General features: G+C 40.7%; 1 protein-coding gene across 1 annotated transcript; it reads left to right on the top strand.

The window, feature by feature from the left end:
* The first annotated feature begins 248 nt into the window (after positions 1 to 248).
* tnni3k (TNNI3 interacting kinase) lies at positions 249 to 23,841 on the top strand. Its single transcript, XM_039811422.1, has 25 exons — positions 249 to 495; positions 782 to 890; positions 1,063 to 1,148; positions 1,404 to 1,501; positions 1,906 to 2,016; positions 2,155 to 2,253; positions 2,894 to 3,032; positions 3,127 to 3,271; positions 3,362 to 3,466; positions 3,632 to 3,726; positions 3,826 to 3,975; positions 4,067 to 4,150; positions 4,226 to 4,282; positions 5,114 to 5,206; positions 5,287 to 5,344; positions 5,448 to 5,642; positions 9,228 to 9,332; positions 9,425 to 9,477; positions 17,301 to 17,353; positions 17,813 to 17,945; positions 18,531 to 18,640; positions 20,091 to 20,150; positions 20,238 to 20,407; positions 21,530 to 21,609; positions 23,410 to 23,841. The coding sequence occupies exons 1-25, from the start codon at positions 456 to 458 to the stop codon at positions 23,487 to 23,489; spliced, it is 2,508 nt and encodes an 835-aa protein (XP_039667356.1). The 5' UTR covers positions 249 to 455; the 3' UTR covers positions 23,490 to 23,841.
* The last annotated feature ends 38 nt before the right edge of the window (positions 23,842 to 23,879 follow it).

The raw sequence follows: 23,879 nt of genomic DNA, 5'->3' as shown, positions 1-23,879 counted from the left end.
ATGATTATTTATCAAAAATCTCATTGTGTAAATATTTTGTGAATATAGTCAACACTACAATATCGTTACGGTATCGATAGAGGTATTTGGTCAAAAATATCGTGATATTTGATTTTCTCCATATCGCCCAGGCCTAGAATATACTGAAATATACATATATAGAAACAAACACACACACACACACACACACACACACACACACACACACACACACACACACACACACACACACACACACACACACACACACACACACACACACACACACACACACACACACACACACAGATCAGTTGTCATAGTTGTTCGCCATTCCACTCAAAGGGGTTTATTTTTAGCCCACAGCCATGATCCCCCTTTATCTGGACTTGGGCTATTGTGGCAGAGTGAGAGATTGTATTACTGCTTTACCAAACTATACAGCACAATAGTACAGGAGAAGAGAGATCTTATCAATGGGAAATTACAAATCAAGACCGTCTCAGACGTGCACAGGTAATGGCTTGGTGTGTTTGTGATTGCACGGGATTATTAATTGACTGATTGATTGAATTAAAGAAGAAAATCCTGGGAGGGGTAGGGGTTACTGTTGGCTGCCTTCACTCTCTATCACAAACAAGTTGTACAAGCCTTTTTAAAACTGTGACTGACAATATAGTAGAGCTCAAATACAGTTGTTTGGACTCTATATTAAAATATGAGTATTCCTGCATATGGGCAATAATAAGCAATGGGATTTCTATTATTACATTGTTATGTTAATGATGATGTTGCTGTGAAGACGAGTGGAAGAAGAAGGTGGGCGAGTCGTACTCCTTGATCGTTGAGAAGTTGGAAGATGATCTCCAGCTCAAGGACAGCGAGATCGTGAATCTCAAACTGGCTTTCAGGTGACAAATACATGTTCGGTTTTTAAAACCGGAATTCAGCCATTGTGTAAACTGCATTTAATTGATCAAGCAGTGTTTTGTGTGCCTGCGTTCTCCTCCGTCGGCTCACTTTTCTGTGTCAGTCGAGCGTCAACTTCTCACGAGCAGGAGATGCTGGTTTTCTGTCCCTCAGCTCTGATGAAGCTTTTCAGAAAGTGAACTTGAGCTACCGAACAGAGAAGGGGCTGTCGCTGCTGCACCTCTGCTGCGTATGTGGAGGTATGCATGACTACCACAGTCTATTAATAACTCCTCCGCAAAATGTGGCAGTGGAACGGAGGATTACTACGATGTGACATTATTGTCTGAAGATGACCTCTCGGTCACATAACAGCAAACAGTAGATTTGAAATAAATTGTACATAAAGAAGGAATATCAACAGTTAAAGTGAAGAAAGAAACATGAACGTTGGTGTCATTCACAATGAACGTGACATTTTGTTCAGCACATAAAAACTACGCATTTGTGACCAGGGAACAAGACACATATCCGCACCCTGATGCTCAAAGGCCTGCGTCCTTCCAGACTGTCCAGGAATGGATTCACTGCGCTCCACCTGGCTGCTTATAAGGTGAAGAGAATCAATGTAAAGGGCAATAAATTCCAAATTTTAATATTTTCATAATATGTTTGTATGTGCAATCTAGGTCTTTGTCTTGCTTGTGTTGTTATGTGGTGAACAGCATTCCTACCACATGGTGGAGTGCAAGTACCAGTGGTGGGAGAAGTACTCGGCTCTTTTACTTAAGTAAAAGTAGTAACACCAAAGGCTGTACATACCCTATTACAAGTAAACGTCCTGCAATCATAAGTTTACTTAAGTACACTAAACATTAGCGTCAAAATATACTTAAAAGTAAAAGTCATTGTGCGTAGTGGCCCATTTCAGGGTAATAAACATCATTGGATTATCATTATTGATCACTGATTCTGATCGACTTTTTAATCCTGGCTTGTGAATCCCCCACACCCCAGGATAATGGTGAGCTGTTGACTGCGCTTCTCCACGGAGGGTCGGACGTGCAGCAGGTGGGCTACGGGGCCCTCACTGCCCTGCACGTCGCCACGCTGGCCGGCCACCATGAGGTGACAGCTGGGCTTTTTTTTTTTTGTCTTCTATTACCGTGAGGAAAACTATCAACAACTCTGGACTTTGCATTGCTTCTGTAAATTGATAATGTGCCATTTCCCCCTCCACCCCCGCCCCCCCCCAACCCCCACCAGGCAGCAGATATACTCCTGCAGCATGGAGCTTATGTGAATGTTCAGGATGCTGTGCTTTTCACCCCTCTGCATATTGCTTGTTATAACAGCTATGAGCAGGTAAAGTGTTTATCTTAGCACCTCTGCATTCCAAACTAAGAGAAATAAAACACTTATTATTTAAAAGGTCCCATGACATGGTGCTCTTTGGATGCTTTTATATAGGTCTTAGTGGTCCCCTAATACTGTATCTGAAGTCTCTTTCTCGAAATTCAGCCTTGGTGCAGAATTACAGCCACTAGAGCCAGTCCCACAATGAGCTTTCCTTAGTATGTGCCATTTCTGTGGCTGTAGCTATTGAGGAGGAGAGAGGGGGGGGGAGGCCTTGACCAACTGCCACTTTGCTCGTTTGAAAGCCATGATGTCTCTCTCTCATGGGTGGGCAAAATTCTCTGGGTGGGCAAAGCAGAGAAAGGGGAGGTAACCTTCCTCCTTATGACCTCATAAGGAGCAAGATTCCAGATGGGCCCATCTGAGCTTTCATTTTCTCAAAGGCAGAGCAGGATACCGAGGGCTCGGTTTACACCTATCGCCATTTCTAGACACTGGGGGACCATAGGCAGGCAGGGGGAATGCCTATTAATGTTAAACCTCATAAAGTGAAATTTTCATGCCATGGGACCTTTAAAAAAAAAATATATTATTTCACTTCTTATCTTACATGTTTTCTCTCATCTCTTTTTCTCTCGCTGCCTTTCAGGTGGCAAAGCTGCTGCTAAAGTTTGGGGCAGATGTGAATGCGAGTGGTGAGGTAGGGGACCGGCCGCTGCACCTGGCTGCAGCCAAGGGTTTCCTCTGCATCATCAAGCTGCTGATGGGAGAAGGGAGCAAAGCCAACGGTGAGGGCTTGTGTGTCTAAGAGTGCTTCCCGACATCTAGTTAACATTCACTTGAGTCCGTGTGGGAATGTAACCTTTCCGTTCTTCTCTCCAGTAAACGCCCAGGACAATGAAGATCACGTTCCTCTCCACTTCTGCGCCCGCTTTGGTCACCATGAGATTGTGCGCTTCCTCCTCCAGGGCAACTTTGACGTGCAGCCTCACTCGGTCAACATCTATGGGGACACACCATTACACTTGTAAGTGTTTTGCAGTATCCTTCTTTAAGTTTTTTTTTTTGGTAGAGGAAATGACGTGGAAATGAAATGCTGTATTGAATGTATCCTCAGGGCCTGCTATAATGGAAAATTTGAGGCAGTGAAGGAGATCATACAGCTTTCTGGCACAGACAGCCTGTCAAAGGAGAACATATTCAGCGAGACGGCACTTCACAGGTGTTGTCTCACGCACTGTATTTATTTATAGTCTGATAAACAGAAACGCTGATACATACACATTCTTTTCATAGACACAAAATGCATGCGGTTTGGCACAATGTAACGTATTCTTTAACCTGTGATTCATGTTGCTCTGACGTGATCATGTGTCTTGTGTCACAGTGCATGCACCTATGGTAAAGACCTGGAGATGGTCAAGTTCTTGTTGAGCCAGAATGCTATGAGCGTCAACAATCAGGGCAGAGATGGACACACAGGTGACTCTCCTTCAAAACTCCTCTAATGTGCAGGGCCAGCTGTGTTTGTACTTGTTTGTACTAAATGTGTAATAAATATCCCCAAACTACTCTATTCAGCTCTACACAGTGCCTGTTTTCACGGCCACATCCGCCTGGTGCAGTTCTTGCTGGACAGCGGGGCCGACATGAACCTGGTTGCCTGCGACCCCAGCAGGTCCAGTGGGGAAAAAGATGAGCAGACCTGCCTGATGTGGGCTTATGAAAAAGGTCTGTCCATTTACAATGAGCGGTCAGCAAAGATCAAATGAAAAACTCATGTCCTTGTTTTTTTTTCTTCTTTTTTTCCCCCCACCCTCAGGTCATGATGCCATTGTCACCTTACTGAAACACTACACACGTCCAGATGACTCCCCCTGCAATGAGTACTCCCAGCCGGGAGGGGGTGAGTCACACATCTCGACTAAAAATCACACGAGCCCTCCCAATACTCTGTTTGAACTTGTCGTCTCTCTTCCAGATGGGTCCTACGTTTCTGTCCCGTCTCCTCTGGGAAAGATCAAAAGCATGACTAAAGGTAGGGAGGTGGAGTGAAGCACAGCCGATTTGCCCACACTTCACATCACTGACGGCTGATATGACAGCACACGCACACGCACACGCACACACACACACACACACACACACACACACACACACACACGAGAAGGGGCTTAGATGATAACCTGGCTGATGTCCTTATCACTGAAACTACAGATCTGTCTTTGTCCCTGTGCTACTCATACTTAATATTTTAGAAACTATTGATCTGAATTGGATGAAAATCATGTTTAAAGCCTTTAAACATCAAGGGTTAAACATGAAAAAATTATAATGCCAATTGGCCTAAGGAGGGCAATGTATGACTTACTGAAGCTAACACGCATTGGCCTTCTTTTAGGCATTGAAGGAAAAGCATCCGTGGAGCAAAGTACAGTATTTTCACATTAGCTGTAGTTATTCAAATGGTGGTGCACATTCCTTACTTCTATTTAATGACTCACACAAAAATGTTGACTCCATAACAATAAACCACTTGTTTTCGCAACTTATCTTTGTAGAATAAAATAATATCTGTAGCTCCTTGAGATAAACAATCGACATTATGATGCAACTACTAATTGCATTAGAATCCATAGTGTTCATATTTCTACCCCAGTTTTATTCATTATACCCTGACCACTAATATTTAATCTCAGTATTAGCCATGCTTTTAGAATAATGATGAAAATGAAAATAAAGGGATTCTCTAATATGCCTAGCACAGATTAACCTGGACAGGGCATTGAACTGATGATGCATTAAACTGCTGTAAATCTCTCCAATGATGAAATAAAGTTTCCAAAAAATATTGCACTCTGTTTTTCAGAGAAGGCAGAAGTTCTCCTGCTCAGGGCCAGCCTCCCATCTCATTTCCATCTTCAGCTGTCTGAGCTGGAGTTTAATGAACTTATTGGATCAGGTAACTCTGTTCATACGTTTTCAGGGTTCGGATAAATAATAACATCATATTGCTGAGCATCAAATCCGTTTCACACTCAGGCTCCTTTGGAAGGGTCTACAGAGGCAAATGCAGAAACAAAGTTGTTGCCATCAAACGGTACTTCTCCACTTAAAATACCTCCCACATTTGCTTATATTTTGCATCCCATCTTGGCTAAGGGGAAACTGATGAGTTCTTCAATGTCAACTTTTGTTTGCAGCTATCGAGCCAACACGTACTGCTCTAAGTCAGACGTGGACATGTTCTGCAGAGAGGTCTCCATCCTCTGTCGCCTCAACCACCCCTGTATCATCCAGTTTATGGGAGCTTGTCTGGACGACCCCTGCCAGTTTGCCATCGTAACCCAGTACGTCTCTGGAGGCTCTTTGTTCTCTCTGCTGCACGAGCAGAAGAGGTGAGGAAGTGTACGCTACACACTGGAGCTTACACTATATTATACTGTCTGTAATAGGTGCCCATTGACCAGTGGCGGGCCGTGTATTTTACACCTGGGCCTTCAGTACTATCCTACAGCAATTAAACCATTTGAATAACCTCACCAGGGCACTAGGACATTATCGTGTGGAATAAAGTGATTTAAAACAAGGCGTAGACACATAGAGTTCCAATACACTATTGCAGAGACATGAATAATAAATGACTGAAGCCATCCCTTTTATGCAGTATGACAGGGTGCTGCATCACAAATATTGTCCAAATTAATTACCAAAGAAAAAAAAACAAACCCACAACAACCGGTCACATTTACTCATACGACGACCACAAAGCAATCAAAAACACAAATAACACAATCAGCGATCAACAGGCTTCCCCACAAATTCCAGCCAAGCCGCTGGGGCTCAACACTATGCGAGTGGCACAGCGGCCACTCGCACTGCTCAAACCTTCAACACCAGCAGCAACAATCTAAAGCAAGCAGTAATAGCTAGTAAAATCATTTTACTAAAATGCAGAACAATCCATTAAACTTACCAAAAGCTGCTCATCATTCGAAGAAAAAGTACATCTTTTCTTTCATTAACTTTACATCTAAAACTTGAAACGAACTTGAACTAACGTTACTGCTACGGTTATGCTAGTTTTGCTTCTCGGCCACAGTATGCTAACTGGTCCGAAAAATGGCGGCGTAGTTGGGCTGGGCCAGCTAGAAGGCTCTGGCCTGTCAAAGAATACGCCCAACAGGGCAAACTCCAAATTTGATTGGCTAAAGAATATGACAATCAACAACATTGTCCCTATTTGTTAATGGTAATGACACACACACACAATCTGCTAAACTTAAGGACTTCCCTCTGATGTTTCCACTTCTATTTTACATACTTAAAACCACAGAAAGAGCAGCCATATTTAATACTATGTATGATTAGAGTTGTGGCAGGATAGCATCAGAAACATAAACCATTGTACAGTGTCATACAATCCAACACAACAGTCTCGTAATGAGTTGGTGCTGAAATAGTTGGCAATTAATTTGTCAATGGACAGAAAATTAAAAAATTTTGATAATCCATTAATAATTTATCAAGCATAAATATCTGTTTCCAGCTTCTCAAATGTGAGTATGAGCTATTTCTTTCTCTTTTATATCATTAAAATCTTGGTTTTAGACTGTTGATGAGAAAAAAAACACCAACCTGGGCTCTGGAAAATTGTGATGGACATTTAAACTATTTTCTAGTTTAGTGTTGTAATTAATATTCTGTCCCTCCAGGATTTCGTGGCATTATTAATAATATATTTATATTATAAAACAACTCTGGGCTAAGTTTTCCTAGTAACTTTACCAAAAAGGCTCAGGATGCTGCAAATGTTGGTATAATATGAAAATGGCTTGTAGATTTAAGACAAAAAAAATATAATTTATTGAATGAATCAAATTTGAACGTATGTGTCAGTGGCTTGTTGAACTTTACATTGATAGTTAATTTCCTATCCTGGCCTGGGACACACATTCACACGGTTTGATAAAGTACTTATTGGACTTTAACTTATCATTGCACTTACAATAACGAGCGTAGCTGTCCTCAATTTAGGTCATCGGTCTGGAGACTGGCTAGGCCACTTCAGGACCTTAATGTGCTTCTTCTTGAGCCACTCCTTTGTTGCCTTGGCTGTGTGTTTTGGGTCAATGTCATGCTGGAATACCCATCCACGACCCATTTTCAATGCCCTGGCTGAGGGAAGGAGGTTCTCACCCAAGATTTGACGGCACATGGCCCCGTCCATCGTCCCTTTGATGCGGTGAAGTTGTCCTGTCCCCATAGCAAAAAAAACACCCCCAAAGCACAATGTTTCCACCTCCATGTTTGACGGTGGGGATGGTGTTCTTGGGGTCATAGGCAGCATTCTTCCTCCTCCAAAGACGACGAGTTGAATTGATGCCAAAGAGCTCGATTTTAGTCTCATCTGACCACAACACTTTCACCCATTTTTCATCTGAATCATTCATATGTTCATTGGCAAACTTCAGACGGGCCTGTACACGTGCTTTCTTGAGCAGGGGGACCTTGCGGGTGCTGCAGGATTTCAGCACTTCATGGCGTAGTGTGTTACCGATTCTTTTGTTGGTGACTATGGTCCCAGCTGCCTTGAGATCATTGACAAGATCCTCCCGTGTAGCTCTGGGCTGATTCCTCACCGTTCTCATTTTCACTGCAACTCCATGAGGTGAGATCTTGGAGCCCCAGACCGAGGGAGATTGACAGTTCTTTTGTGTTTCTTCCATCTGCGAACAATCGCACCAACTGTTGTCACCTTCTCACCGAGCTGCTCGGCAATGGTCTTGTAGCCCGTTCCAGCCTTGTGTAGGTCTACAATCTTTTCCCTGACATCCTTGGACAGCTCTTTGGTCTTGGCCATGGTGGAGAGTTTGGAATCTGATTGACTGATTGCTTCTGTGTACAGGTGTCTTTTATACAGGTAACAAACTGAGATTAGGAGCACTCCCTTTACGAGTGTGATCCTAATCTCAGCTCGTTACCTGTAGAAAAGACACCTGGGAGCCAGAAATCTTTCTGATTGAGAGGGGTCAAATACTTATTTCTCTCATTAAAATGCAAATCAATTTATTACGTGTTTGACATGCGTTTGTCTGGATTTTTTTTATTCTTTCTCTCACCATTTAAATGAACCTACCATTAAAATTATAGAGTGATCATTTCTTTGTCAGTGGCCAAATGTACAAAATCAGCAGGGGATCAAATACTTTTTCCCCCTCACTGTATCTGGTATTGGGTCGCGGGGGGAGCAGCTCCAGCAGTCCCATAATAGGGACACATTGCAGTATAATACAGTCCCATACATCACAGCATAACCACAGAGTGTTAAAAGTTATTATTTATTGTAATATTGCAATGCACTCCATCTTAAATGTGTTTCTTCTGGGGTGGCCTCTAGCTCACCCAGTAAGAGCATTCGCCCCATGTAGTGAGTCCTTTGCAGCGGCGCGGGTTCAAATCCGACCTGCAGCCCTTTGCTGCGTGTCATCCCCCATCTCTCTCCCCCTTTCCTGTCTATCCACTGTCACTATATAATAAAGAGAAAAAGCCCCAAAAAAGTATCTTTAAATGTGTTTTTTCTGTTAAAACTTCTGTTATATTTAGCAAACAAAGCTTAAAAAACAAAACAAGAAGTTCATGTGTCAACATCAGGTCTGTTTTATTCTTCACACACTTTGACAGCGACTTAATCACGATGTTGAGACCTAAAAGAGCTCAAACTACCTTAAGGAGTTACTCAGTGCCTTACGAGGGCACGTTTGCACAGCGCCGCCGACTGTTTCAGGTCTCATTAACCTCCTTGGAAGCGCCCCCTCGGCCGGGATCATCATTGATCCAGATGAAGTGTTCCGCTAACTGTGTGGTCAGGTGCTGTCTTTATAGACCGTCCTATTGATCTGTGTAAAGTGCTGTGTGTGATTGGCAGGGACTATTGATCTGCCACTAAGTGGCTGCTGCTTTAATGATGTGTCGATGGACAGGCTCATCGACCTGCAGTCCAAGCTCATCATTGCCATCGACGTGGCCAAGGGCATGGAGTACCTGCACAACCTCACCCAGCCTATCATCCACCGGGACCTCAACAGGTGGGTGCCACAGTAGCAGCATGTGTGGTGCGATGGTATTGGCAGGCTGAAATATCTGATGTCATTACTAATAATACACGTGATCCTTCCAGCCACAATATTCTGCTGTATGAGGACGGACACGCAGTGGTGGCTGATTTTGGAGGTAAGAGACATTTTGCAGTGTACAAGAAAATTAAAGCTGCATTAGCCATTTTTTGAAAGAATAAATAACTTTACATTTCTAATAAAGAATATGTACAGTGTATATTTAGCACATAGACTGTATATTAACAGTCTATGATTTAGCAATAAAACTCACCATAATCCACTCAGGAGTTTTTCTGCTACAGCCATACTCTGTTTGGTATGACCACTACGGGTGGGAAAAAAAAAAAAAAATCAATACCAGTATCGCGATATTTTCCGTGGCAATACTGTATTGATACACAGACGCCAAGTATCGATCTATTATTATATATGTGTTATATATATGTATGTATATATGGGTCAGTTTGTCTGCTTGACAATCCCATTTTGCGGCAATAAAATTGAAGTGAGTTGAACAAATGTATCTTTTTAGATAAAACAGATGTTGACAAAGTTTCCTTTTGGGGACATCATTTGAAATTGGGAAAAATTTGAAGTTGGAAAAAAAAGGTAATACATTGCAATATATTGCAGAATATTGCAATATGTTTAAAATCGCAATAGTATCGTATCGTTACATAAGTATCGTGATTATATCGTATTGTGAAGCCTCTGGTGATTTTCACCCCTAATGACCAGTAGCTTACGATGGCTAATGTTCTAGAGTAATAGATATTAGTGTATGTAGCCCACCTATCCCCAGTTTAGTCAGGGGAGGGCCCTGAGTTTGTTAAATCAGTTAACGTAATTAACAGTAAAGTTCCTTTAGCCACCTTAAATTATCTGTAACAACTATTATTAGGCTTAGTTTACTTAACCCACTGAAATAAATGCACAGTAATGGCTTTTAAGGAATTAGCATATTGCAATTAGATATATGTATCACTTATTTAACAAATATACTAACCTTTAGCACCTCAGCTTGAAAACCTCTAGTAAATAAAATAACCAAACATCACACTGTAATCACTTTTAGAGACAGTTAACGTCCCAGATTTACTTTGAAAATGGCAAAATATATATAATGAAATAAAATTAGTCTCCTTCAAAACTTCTCTTTCCCTTCAATAAATTGAGTTACAGCAAAACAATAATAATTCCCTTCAATTGGAAACACGATTAACTTGTGTTGTCTTCCCGTCAACCTTGTTTTTGCTTTTTAAATTGTTACATTTTTCTTCTACACATTTTCAGCGCTTATTTCTACATCCCATATTCTGATATATTTACTGATATAAAACAAAAATTGAAAACGGGTAAATTTTACCCGAAGTCAACACAAGGGTTAATGTATTTACCCGTATTTATTATTCCCTCTAACTGTAAACACACACCTTAAATCAGGTTACCTTAAGTTCAAATTCACACACACACTATATATATATATATATATATATATATATATATATATATATATATATATATATATATATATTATTAAAATGAACCTCGTTGCAGGCCTGATTAAAGGTGCAATATGTAATATTGTATGTAATACTGGCAGCTAGCGGTTAAAATAGATACTGCACTACCAATTCAAAATACTGGAGAGAGTCGTTTCCCCCGCCCCCTCCTGCCCAGACTCGAAGTTCACGTTGGTTGCCAGGCTGAGACCGCAGCATTCACAACAATGTTGCTAGACGCTTTTCTCACATAGCCAGACATTACTTCACAGCACAGCAGAGTAGCTAATGTTAGATGCTAGTCTCACATAGCCAGACATTACTCCACAGCACAGCGGAGTAGCTAACGTTAGATGCTAGTCTCACATAGCCAGACATTACTCCACAGCACAGCGGAGTAGCTAACGTTATATGCTGGCTATATTGACAGTCATAAAAGCCCGTGCTCATGCGGAGCTCTGTAACCAACTGACAGACACACTTTTTCGGCTTAAAATTACAGCATGAACCGCTAAAAACACAACAACCTCACCGTCCTCTCCACACGCCAGTCAGGCAGACTTCCTCGGCTTAGAATTACAATACGAAACGCTAAACATACCACTACCTTACCGACGGAACACACTTCATTGGCTTAGAATTACGGCAACAATCGTTAAACACACTGCAAACTCACAGTCCTCTCTTCCCGATTTACAGCCCCACTCTCTTGGCTTAAAATAACTCACCATTGTCGGCTCCAGCCGCTGAACTACACGTTGTAAACAGCCATGGCCCGCTTGCCTGGTCCTCCCGGTAACGTTAGCAGTTAACAGGGTTAGCATGGCGGCGTTAGCCAGGACCAGTCGGGATCACTTTACTGGCTATGTCTCAATTGTTTTTGCGAGTAACCAACTCGGGTACTCTAGCTATATAATTCAATGTGAGTACACAAATGTTGAAATGACATAAAATGCCCGTCCCTAGTGGATTTTTTTGGCCCGATTTCTCCTCGTGTGTGGTGTCCCCCGGGGACAAACGAGCATGCAGCCTGTGGACTGTGGCATACAATAAAGTCGATGGGCATAACTACATCCACAACTGCAGTCCACCAGAGTACATGGAAACAAATATATGAACGTGTATTTCAACGGTAATTAATCTGTGTACAGTGGCGATTTCTTTGAGACTGCAAGGGAAGCTCAGCTTCCCTTAAAATGTCTAAAATGTAAATGGTCAAATATGTACTATTGTGTTAACATTTTATTGACTAAAATGCGTTAGAAGACGAGTTGGTTCAGAATTGGCTGACTCGATTTCCTTCTCATCCATTCCCGTAGCGTCTCAGTGCATTTCCCCGTTGAAGCCTAGCGTCCGTTGACTTCAATGGGGCTGCTTTGAGCAGTTTTTTTTCAGTGCTTTGAAACTAGACGGTCATTGGATAAATGCTGCGATTATGTCCCGCCCACGGACGCTCAGCGTCTCTGGGGGTCAATGGAGCAGTGGGCTGGCCTGGACGCTGGGCTTTTGCGTGATGATTTGAGGGTCTGTCGATGGACTGTATCTCCTTTTGATTGACAGCGATTTTGTACTATAAAAAGTCGCCGAAGCTGTTCAACTTCAAGCACAGCTCAGTCCCATCCATAGACTACTGTCTATGGATAGGTCCTATCGCGGATTTTACAAGTCTAGTTGAAAGACAAACTGCTGCAACCTGTTTCTTGGTATTTGCTTGGCGAAATTGCTAGCCAATTTTCATCATACATTTCATACAATTATACACCACATTCCTTGTTTCAGTTTAACCTAATTCCCACATTTCCTCGAGTTTAATATCGTTTTGTTAGATCGTTTGTTCATTCATTAATTCATTCATACAGTAGGCTAGGCTAGTGTTGTAGGGGTGAACTAGCCAGCTAGCAAACTGCACACGATGGCAGACAATGCATATATTGTCGACCTGATTTTGGCGAAGCCATTTGAAAGTCTTCCTTATGAGGAGAAACTTAGAATTAAACAGCAGGGTTAGATCAACACTAAGATTGATTTAGTGCAAAAGACAGGGCAAAGTAACAAGTAACTGTTCAGCTCTCCTGGTAGGACAGAGTTAGCTGGCTGACTGGAAGTGCTGTGACAAAGAAAATACTGCTGGCCATTCCTCTTGATGAAACCTTCCCATAGATATTATAAATTATTATAATAATTATATTATTATTATTATATAATTAAATTATTATAATAATTATATTATTATTTATTATTATTATATAATTAAATTATTGCATTACTATTATATATATATATATATTATAATATTAACATAAATAAATGGACAATTTGTATGAGGTAGGCCAAAAATGAGCTTCCTCTCTTTGAATGACCAGCAGCCGCCACTGTCTGTGTAGTACATAACGACATTTCTATGAGAAAAAACAACTCACCTCCATATCATGATGTAGCTGAGTATAGTCCATGCTCGCGTTGTCTCCACTTCTTTGACCATCGCCTTTTCTTTTGATAACGTATTTTTTTTCGGTTAAAAACAAACTACAAACTATCGCCACTGCATCCGCCATGATTGTTTACTCTGAAGTCGCGTTTTGATCTCGAGGGATTTTTCGAGATTTCCCGTCTGACCTGGGAATGCTCGGCAGTCAAATCGGTTCGTGTGTGATGTGTTGATTTTGCCGTGTGCTGCGCACCACACACTGTACGACCAAAACTGTTAGACCCGTGATTTTTTTATCGCCGTGTGTAAGGTCTCTCAGGATTGGAAAATCTGCCGATAATTTTAAAATCGTCTCGTGTGAACCAGGTTTACACACGTTCTCACACTTTCTTACTTTCTGTTTACCTGTGATCCCACCCACCTTAACCAATGGATGACCAGTATTACTTTTTTCAGAATACAATTTACAAATATTCAGTCAATACAGTTCGTAATCAAATAAAACTGTACATAAATAAATGCAAATAATATAATATGAAAGTAAGTATGAAAGTAATAAACTAAACAGAAACAAATAAAAAAAATACAAAGTTACAAAAGTGACAGACTTTCACAACTTCAGTAATGATATAGACAGCATGAGCTCTTAATCAAACAAACTTGAGTAGACATCAGATATTAAAATAGCTTTCTTATTGGATACCATCTTTAGAGACTCAAAGTACATGTCAATTTCAACCTGGAATAATCTAAAACAGGGATCTTCAACAGGGGGTCCTCAGAGTCAATGCAAGGGGGCCTCCAAATTATTGTTAATTTTAGTTTTTTTCAATGAATCCAACATATTATTAGCAAATATTAATCCCCACATGATAGGCTTACTGGCCTATGTAAGGTAGTCACTAAGGTTGCCATCCACAGATACAGTTAATCCTGAGGCTTTACTGTGCCACATGTAGGCCTATGTTTTAAAATGAAAACATTCATAAGGCTAAATTTTTTATTTTTATTTTACGCTTAGTATTCCATGCAAAAAATTTATGTATAAAGGCTTTAGGCTGCCCACATGTTATTGTAGGCTCAGTTTAATATGCAACTTCATTTCATACAATATATGTACAGTAGTTGAGGGTCCCTGATCCATCTCTCTTTCAGTTAGGGGGTCCTTGGCTTTAAAAAGGTTGAAGACCCCTGATCTAAAACATGGTGTTGATCTGGAAAATGTTACCTTGTGGATATGGAACTTAGCTAATAAAATAAAGAGATTTACAATATTACATACATTTCTATCTTTACATTCCAAATAGGTAATATTATGTTTCCCTTCAATTGCTATTGTATGTTTTGTTTCAGATACCATATCATTTTCAAAGCTTTTCCAAAATGCAATACAGAATGAACAACCATAGAAAAGATGGGTTAACCATTCTTGTTCTGTCTTACAAAAACTATAATAGTTATCAACAGGCATGGATTTCGAGACAAACAGGTTTGTAGGATATATAATATGCAATATTTTCAAATGTAATTCCCTAACTTTGTTTGTGATACAATATCTAAAAGGAACAAGCCACGCCCTATGCCAGTTAACATCAGTAAAATGAGAATTTCAGAAAAATTTCCCACAAGGTGTTATTTTTCTTTAAATTTAGAAAGCATTTTCTAATGTGCTTATTAGTACATTTTCTGCTCATAATATCAATAACATTTATATAAGGAGTAAACTTTTCATGAATTCTAATATGCCATTAGTATAGGTATAGATTTGAAAACTGAGTTATATTAGTTGAATGTTATCGGGAATGCCATCTCTCTGAGAAAGGATTCATAGTTAAGTAATTGGCTATTACAGTCAAAAAGGTCTTTTAAGAAGATAATATCTCTATTGATCCATTTCTAGTGATGCATTCATTATTCCATAAGATAGACTTATGTGGAAAAAGTTATGAGAATGACACTTCCAGGCCAAAAGAGCTTGTTGATAAAATTGGGATAGTTTTAGCAGCAATCTTGTAATATTGTTACATTTCAATAAAAATGTAAGATTCTACACTATTAAAAATGTTATTGGGGATAAAGTACCATAAAGACTCTGGTGCTCTCAAACATTCCTTCAACCATTTCACCTTAAAGGTGTAATTCAAGTCCCAAAAGTCCAGAAGTTAAAATCCACCTTCATCCTTACAACCAGCGAGCACCGCTTTTAAAAAAAAAAAAAAAAATGATGGTGTCTGTTTTTCCATACAAAATTCCTAAATATGGTATTTATGTCTTACATGTTGAACCATGGACATTGAGAGATAGGGCAGGGTATACAAATCTTGAAATCTCTTCTGGTTTAGTCAAAAGAATCCTTCCTAAAATCAAAATGTCTCTTTGAAGCCATTAATTCAGTATTGTTTTAGTCTTCTTCAATTTAGACGAAAAATGAAGTTGTTGACGATCCATGTGGTCCTTGCAGATATGAATACCTAAATATTTTACACATTTCTTAACAGGTATATTAAACATTTTTTTCCTCTTCAGCCTGATACAGACATCAAATTTCACATTTAGATTTGTTGAGTGTTAAACCCGAGGCAGCTGAAAATTGGTCAATTAGGGATATAGCATATTCAATCTGATGTTTGTCACTCAAAAGGAGAGCTGTATCATCCGCTAGTTGAGTTACTCTAATTTCCTTACCAAAAATAGACAAACCTTTAATGATAGGATTATGTCGAAAATGTAAGACCAGTATTACTCTAATTCACGAACACAACTTCCTCTTACAACCATGAACTCTTCAAAATAAAACAATATATATAACTATACATCTGTCTTTTAAACATATTTATTACACTGTACTTTTTAACCCTTTCATGAAATGACTTTTAACCATATTTATAACAATACCTAGTGTTGTAACTAAATCACATATGTGATCAAATACCTTTAGAGTAACATTATGTTTATGACAATGTGTAGTATTTTTAACCTGCTTACATATAACTGACATCACTGAGTTGGTTTCCTTGCTTCAGGAGTTTTCTTTATTTTTTACTTTTGTTAGATTTACCATTGTTCCCTGTGTCCCCTTGTAATTGTCTCCTGTGACCACAGTGGTCAAAAAGTTTTTATAGCTTCAATTTATTGCAACTTTAAAGGTCCCATGACATGGTGCTCTTTGGATGCTTTTAGATAGACCTTAGTGGTCCCCTAATATCTGAAGTCTCTATTATATAGACCTTAGTGGTCCCCTAATACTGTATCTGAAGTCTCTTTTATATAGACCTTAGTGGTCCCCTAATACTGTATCTGAAGTCTCTTTTATATAGACCTTAGTGGTCCCCTAATACTGTATCTGAAGTCTCTTTTATATAGACCTTAGTGGTCCCCTAATACTGTATCTGAAGTCTCTTTTATATAGACCTTAGTGGTCCCCTAATACTGTATCTGAAGTCTCTTTTATATAGACCTTAGTGGTCCCCTAATACTGTATCTGAAGTCTCTTTTATATAAAGAGGGGGGGGGGGATATCTGAGCCCCCCCTACACCTTATACCTATCACCATTTCTAGCCACTGGGGGACCATAGGCAGGCTGGGGGAACTCATATTAATGTTAAAAAACCTCATAAAGTGACATTTTCATGCCATGGGACCTTTAAAGCCATTGGCTTGTTTAAAACAAAAAAAGGATAAAGAAGAAACTAGGAATGAAATAAACTTACTTCTTCTGCCCAGGTAGTTTTGTTCCATTTCCCATGTGCCATTAGCATGCAGTTCAAAGAAAAGTAAACAGCATCAACTAGTTCAACATTCCTACACCCAAGGGATTGTTTTAGTTTGGCAGCCATGTTTCTGTTGGTTTCACTTCTATCTGTTTCTGGCAATCAAAGATTTAATTAGATTAGCTGATCTTTGATCTAAGCTCAGTGTGAGTGAGCTTAGATCAAAGATCAGCTAAATAGCTTAACATATCAGTGGATGTACATTGTTTAATTGCATGTTCTCCTCTTCCTCTGCAGAATCTAGATTTCTACAATCTGTGGCCGAGGATAACATGACCAAGCAGCCGGGGGTCAGTGATTTATTTAATGACGCACAAATAAAAAACCTTTTGGAGTGAGTTTTTCCTCCCTCTTTGGCCAAAATACTCTCACACCATATGCAGCATGCATGGAAGAATAAGGCACTTTGCATTATGCTGTTATTTTGCGGGAGTTCAAGCCAGAGCTTCTGCTGGCACCTTCCATCAATTACCCACCAGCTTTAAAAAAAAACTGCCTTCATGCAGATTTTGTCTCAATGTGCTGACTCGTCACTACAAAGAGTGCTTGGCCTGCAGTTTGGTGTTAAGTGTGTTACATCTCTTGGGAACTGCCTGTTGTGATAAACTACTTGCCCTTGCCGGGACGCAGTGTTGATGTCAGTAACTGGACTTCATTTTTGTGCGTGTTATGATTTTTAACTGTAATTAGGCTACTGTGTGTGTATGTGCATATATTGTGTGTGTGTGACTATGTTTGTGTTTGCACAGAACCTGCGTTGGATGGCTCCTGAGGTGTTTACCCAGTGTACTCGCTACTCTGTGAAGGCAGACATGTTCAGCTACGCCCTCTGTCTGTGGGAGCTGCTTACTGGAGAAATTCCCTTTGCTCACTTGAAACCTGGTATTTTTTTATCAGTAAATGGTTAAAGTGTGTGTGTGTGTGTGTGTGTGTGTGTGTACAGATTAGAGTATACACTGAGGGGATACCCCACAAGAGACCTCATCATACACCGTTTTCACCTCAGCTATTTTGACATTTCACAGCAGGAAAAGCACAGGTGTAAATAATGAAATGAGCAGCTGATGTTTAAATTGCATTAGCCTCAATTTCAGTTTCAGAGAATCCACCCAATATCACTCAAAACCACAAATGTCGACCTCATGGTGGCATTTGGAAGGAAAAGCTGGGGGGATCACCAAAGTCTTCTCTTCTCTCATCTGTCCACCACGGCTGTCTCTATAGAATCTCTGGTAATCAATGTTATAGCTGTTGTTGAGATGGTGGACCGACAGTCAGACAGATAGATATTTCTGTCCAGAGAGCTAGCATGGCTAAACATTTTTTAGTCGTTTTTAAATTTTACAATTACAAAATATATACAAACTACTACAACAACAACAACAACAACAGCAACAGCAACAACAAAATAGGGTGCAAACACAGTAGGCTGATTAGACTAAATTGAAGATGTACTTCTGTCCACAGCTGCTGCAGCAGCAGACATGGCCTACCATCACATCCGGCCTCCTGTTGGCTACTCCATCCCCAAACCCATCTCTGCTCTTCTGATGAGAGGCTGGAACGCCTGCCCAGAGGTAAATGACACAATTCCCCCCCCGCCCTTCTTCAATTTCATTTGAGCTCTGATTGTCCGATCACGATTGTTTTGTGGTTCGTATCCTATCATCTGCTGGCTTGACCTGTGTGAGTTGTATCTGAAAGCGAAGAACAAAGTGACCCGAGGCAGGGTTCAGTTCACAATGTTAAAAAAAGGTTTAGTGAGACACACACGAATATACACACTTTCTAACAATCGCTGCACTCACTTAGATGAAGTGAGAGTAGAAAGATAAGAAAGAGGCTCCAGAGGAAAGGTCCAAGGTACCTTCCCGCAGATTAATCTTCAGAAAGGAAAACAGTTTAGGATACAAATTTATGATACCAATTAAAACAGATGAGAGAGGCTGTGTTCAGATTTTCTTTACAGAATGGAAGGTAACAGATTCACAACATTCACTCAAAAAATGTACATTACATTTTATACAATGGCACACAATATGTGCTGTACTGTCCAGCATATACTCAACCAGGGATTGCTTGGCAGTTTCAATCTGTAAAATAATCTTACCAATATCCAATTTACCAATCCTTTCATGTCATTAGCTATTTAGACATATAAGGTCAGAGAGGCAACTGATGCCGAGTCGGCTGCTCCAGCGTCCCCAGACGCTACATTATTGCACGGCTAGCACACATGGCCTGGATGATCCTCCCTTAGTGCTGTGATGCTCATTACTGTATTAGCCATGTCATGTGTTTGTACTTGGCCTAATTAAGACACATTAGAACACGGCCGAGCATGTTGGTACATCCCTCCCTCTGTGGTACGGCTCCTTCCTGTTTGCTCCCTCCGTCAAGGCTGTGATCATGATAGGAGGTCACAAAGTTACACGTGTTTACAGTTAACACGTGTCTGTTAAAGCCTGAGAGAAGCAGATTTTACAACACTGCTGTCAGATGTGTGACACCAATATAATCGGAAATTTCAAAATGTTCATATTACAGTAATTGGCTTCTAAAAATCACCACAAAGATGATCATAATAACTTCTAGACCATTAGATTGCATTTCAACAGAGCTTTAAATACTAAGAATTTACTAAAACCAAAATGAAAGATCTTTAAAAGTTTGTCATGTGTTTTCATCTTTACTGTGTTGTCCTAGTATTCTTGTGTTTCTTTGGTCTTGTGTATTAAAGCAGCATGCACAGACAGCCCCTGGCCTCTATCTGAGGATGTGATGTATAATTGAACAGCTCCGGGGAGGCAGCGTTTGTTCTTTTACAGTGAGGCAAGAGATCTAAGGACTGCTTTTGAAGCAGAGGTCACCTTTGCTTCATGCGTGGGTGGACCGAAATGAGCACAACATACAGGACAGCGTTTGAGAGACTACACGTCTCGTTGTTGTGGGATACACGGGATGCGTTTGATTGTTCAGCATCGAAGCCGAAATAAATGATGTAGTGTTAGCTTTTTCTAATTTCAGGACAGGCCCGAGTTCTCTGAAGTGGTTTCCAACCTGGAGGAATGCTTGTGCAACGTTGAGGTATATCATATCTCACATGTTTCCATCATCCTGTTTAACACTGCAGTGCATGGCATATATGTTTTTTTTTTTTTTTTTGCGTGGCAGCTGATGTCTCCAGCCTCCAGTAACAGCAGTGGCTCCCTGTCGCCCTCCTCCTCCTCCGACTGTCTGCTTGGGCGAGGAGGACCCAGTCGGAGCCACGTGGCCGCCCTGCGCTCACGTTTCGAGCTGGAGTACGCCCTCAACACTCGCGCCTACGCCTTCTGGACCCAGAGGTAAGAGAACTCAAGCAATTTTAACAGACAGGTGAGGGGTGAAGAGGGGGAGAATAATGTACAGCACTACGGCCACATTCACACTCACCCAATAACCCAACTATTAGTCGTAGCCGAAGTCTGGGTCAGGTTTTACTGTAATCAGCTGAAGTTGTTTCATGTTGTCTCTGCAGTCAAATAAACGTGACAGCAAACTTAATATATAGATCATGATGTTTTTATTTTCGTCGTTTTAGAGGGAACGCAGATGTTCTAATTTATTCAAATGATTTATAGGATTAATTAGCTTTATAATTAACATGTGGAGGAGCCTTAAAAATGGCCTCAAAAAGTAGTTTAAAAAGCTTTAACCAAGACATCCAAATTTGTTTTCCACCAGCAGAAGTTCAATTGAATGTTTTTGGCTTAAAACTCTGCTAAGAGGAATTCCACAAACATCGTGTCTGGGCTTGCTCTAATTTGACCAGGCTTCATGGAAACGGCAATTGTTGTGCCAGTAACATGTAGACCAGTTAAGAGTTGCTCAGATACCGAACAGGAAACAAAGGAAAGCAAATGCAATAAAACATGCATGGCATTCTGGCCGAGGAGGAAGGCCTCTATTAGACGCCTGGCTTTGTGTCTCAGTGTGTGTGTGTGTGTGTGTGTGTGTGTGTGTGTGTGTGTGTTTGTGTGTGTGTGTGTGTGTCGGAGCCTGGTAACAGTCACTATGAAGCCAGAAACAGGAGGTGGGGGGTCAGTAATTTCCTGGTGCTCTATCAAAAGTTAGACAAGACCTTTCCGTGTGTTTCCATCCCAAATAAAAGTGTAAATTCATTCAAATTTGACTTTCCACAGATCATGAATGTAATGTACCAAATGTTCAATTATCAATTGCTAAGCAACATAAACTTTGTACAGATTGTGCCCCGTCCAACCTCATCATCAATGTCGTATATTGAACTCCCGCAGAGAAAGTGACAGCAGCGTGGTATTAGGTCGGACGTTACGTATTGGATTTCTCCCAGCTTCTATCTGGCTGCATCTTATCCGTCTTTCTCCATGTACACAAAGCTGTATATATTTGTGGACTGGTGTTGTTTTCGAGTGGATTCATTAGTAACGGCTGATTTTATTTTTCAGTGAGCGGCGTCGTGCATCCGGAGGCCTTTCACTGGAGGAACTCAGAAGGAACATGCAGTTTTCTCCTATCGATCGCAATGGTGAGTGGCAGAATTCATGCCTACTGATACTGTATAGTGACAGTAATTGTTTTTGAAAGTAAAGCTGGTGCAGTTTAACACTTCGTTACTGGTGTCGGGATCAATTCAGATTCAAGTTCAGGTAGTTCTCTGGTTCTCAAAGTGTGACATTCTGTAGTCGAGCAAATTAAGTATCATCTTCAAATGTGCTTTTTACCCGAGGTGATCGTTTCTTTGAGACTCTACTACATTTTAGGGTTTTTTTAATCTCAATTTTCATACCTTGCAAAACAAACTGTAAGTTCTGCTGGTGCTATTCTGGGCCCTATCTTGCACCCAGCGCAATTGCCTTTGTACACCGATGCATGTATCATTCCTATTTTGCACCCGACTTTTCCCTCCACAGACACACGTCGGTAAATTAGAGAATGAATTTGCGCTCCCGGGGGCGGTTCAGTGTAAAGAGGAGGCGGGTTCAGGCCCAAACATTCCCTGATGCTATTTTGCAGTTTCAGAAAACAATTCCGCCACTGACCAGGAAAAACCTGGTCTAAAGTCAGTGGCGCGTTATTCAGATGCTATTTCAGGGACGCGTGCTTGGCCATAATGTAGCGTGTGCACAACGCGCATACACTTTGCGTCTCTCATCTACACGGATGCAGCAGTTCCCTTTTTTGCAAACCATACATAATTACAAGGAAAAATATTACTGAAAATGCGCTTCAGGTGTTTGGATAGATCAGGAGGCACTTTACAGTACAGTCCTCAAAAAGTCACAGCATTCTTTGTGGCTTGTTGTGTTTTACACATTTCCATGAATCATGGATGTGTTGATGACATAAATGAGGAAATATTAGAGGACTTAAGGAGAAGTGATGTTGAACTACGGTGGGATTGGACACTCCGGCGGAATCTGGTCCGGGAGTGGCAATGCGCGATGCACTCCTGATGGAGCTGGTGGACGGAGATGGAGTGGGGGGACGAGGAAGGGGCACAACAGGTGCAGGTGGTGCGTTTGGAGGCCCACGCTCCTTGGCTGCAGCAATCCTCTCCAGACTGTGGAGATGCGCCCGAGAGGCCGCAGCAACATCGCCACCATTACTTTGCCGCATCCCGGACAACTCCCGCTGGCGTGCGCCAGGCAAATCCGCCGTCATAAAAGCAATCCGCCATGGAACAAGCACGCCTGCTCTTAAAGGGAATGTGAGATGACGCTCTGATTTGTTTATTGCACGTTACGCCCAAACCACACCTAGCTACTTCAGACCAACCCATTTTAGATTTGCGTCGGGCGCAGGAGTCATTTATCCCCCCGAGATCCGCCCACAAAGCTACTTGCGTTTCACGTTTGATACTTGCGTTTCAGATCGTTAAAATATGGCCCTCAATATGTTTTCGACTCCCCTACCCTGTCTGTGGCAATCAGCTCCAAATATACAGTCACAAATACACAGGTTTATTAAATAAAAAAAATAAAAAAAGACTCAGTAATTCCTAAAACAGCTGCACACTGCTGTTTTTAGCAAACATTTACATTACTCAAACAGGAGTAAGTGGTGCATTTGTTATTAGTGACTATTTTCAGTGGCGGATGAATACACATTTATTGCTCTAGTGAGTATTTCTGACAGCAGCACAATGTATGTGGTAAGTTTGGGTCTTTTCGTGGAATTTTATTTTCATTAAGAATAATATAGAATTTCACCAGCCTGGTCTTTTAAGTTAATAGCAGCCGTACTGTTGTTGTCAATATTATTAATGACGAATGAAAGTGACCATAAATGGAGACTCACAGTTGTAATTTATTTGTCTCTTTTTCAGGCTACGTGTCTGATCCCATGAGCACCATGAGATTCTGCTCTTCTTACAGCAGCAGCGGCAGCTTCGAGGACAGTAACTGAACCCCTCTTTATTATTACCTTATTATTTCAGACATTCATGTCTGTTTTTGACAGTTCATTTAAAGTAAAACTGTATCAATAGATGGTTGAAGTAGTTGATATTGCTAACCAACTTGCAAACTAAACTCTATTTCGTTGTAGCATACTATATTTGGATGAGTTGTTTATGAATATACTGTACATTCTTAGTAGTTCCCAATATCTCTAGTCTTGTGTTATATATGATGTTTATTTGTTACAAATACTATGGAAACATTTTTTTAAACCTTTAGTTAAAGCTTTTTTGGGGTGTAAATACTGTATGTGTGACAAGCACAATTGTTTTTTGCGTACATGGTTTGATAAATAATAAATAATTCAATGTACACACATCTTCATTCAAGTAAAAAT

This window comes from Perca fluviatilis, chromosome 9, assembly GCF_010015445.1.
Source record: "Perca fluviatilis chromosome 9, GENO_Pfluv_1.0, whole genome shotgun sequence".
In the NCBI taxonomy this organism is placed as follows: Eukaryota; Metazoa; Chordata; class Actinopteri; order Perciformes; family Percidae; genus Perca; species Perca fluviatilis.
The sequence above is the reverse complement of the archived record's forward strand: the minus strand, read 5'-3'. Positions and strand labels throughout refer to the sequence as shown.

What these genes read in the sequence shown, in the direction of transcription:
- tnni3k (XM_039811422.1), top strand. Translation starts at nt 456, where the DNA reads ATGGGAAATTACAAATCAAGACCGTCTCAGACGTGCACAG. An exon ending in AGAAGGGAGCAAAGCCAACG is followed by an intron (nt 3,033 to 3,126) that starts GTGAGGGCTTGT and finishes TCTTCTCTCCAG; the next exon opens with TAAACGCCCAGGACAATGAA. An exon ending in ATCCACCGGGACCTCAACAG is followed by an intron (nt 9,333 to 9,424) that starts GTGGGTGCCACA and finishes TGATCCTTCCAG; the next exon opens with CCACAATATTCTGCTGTATG.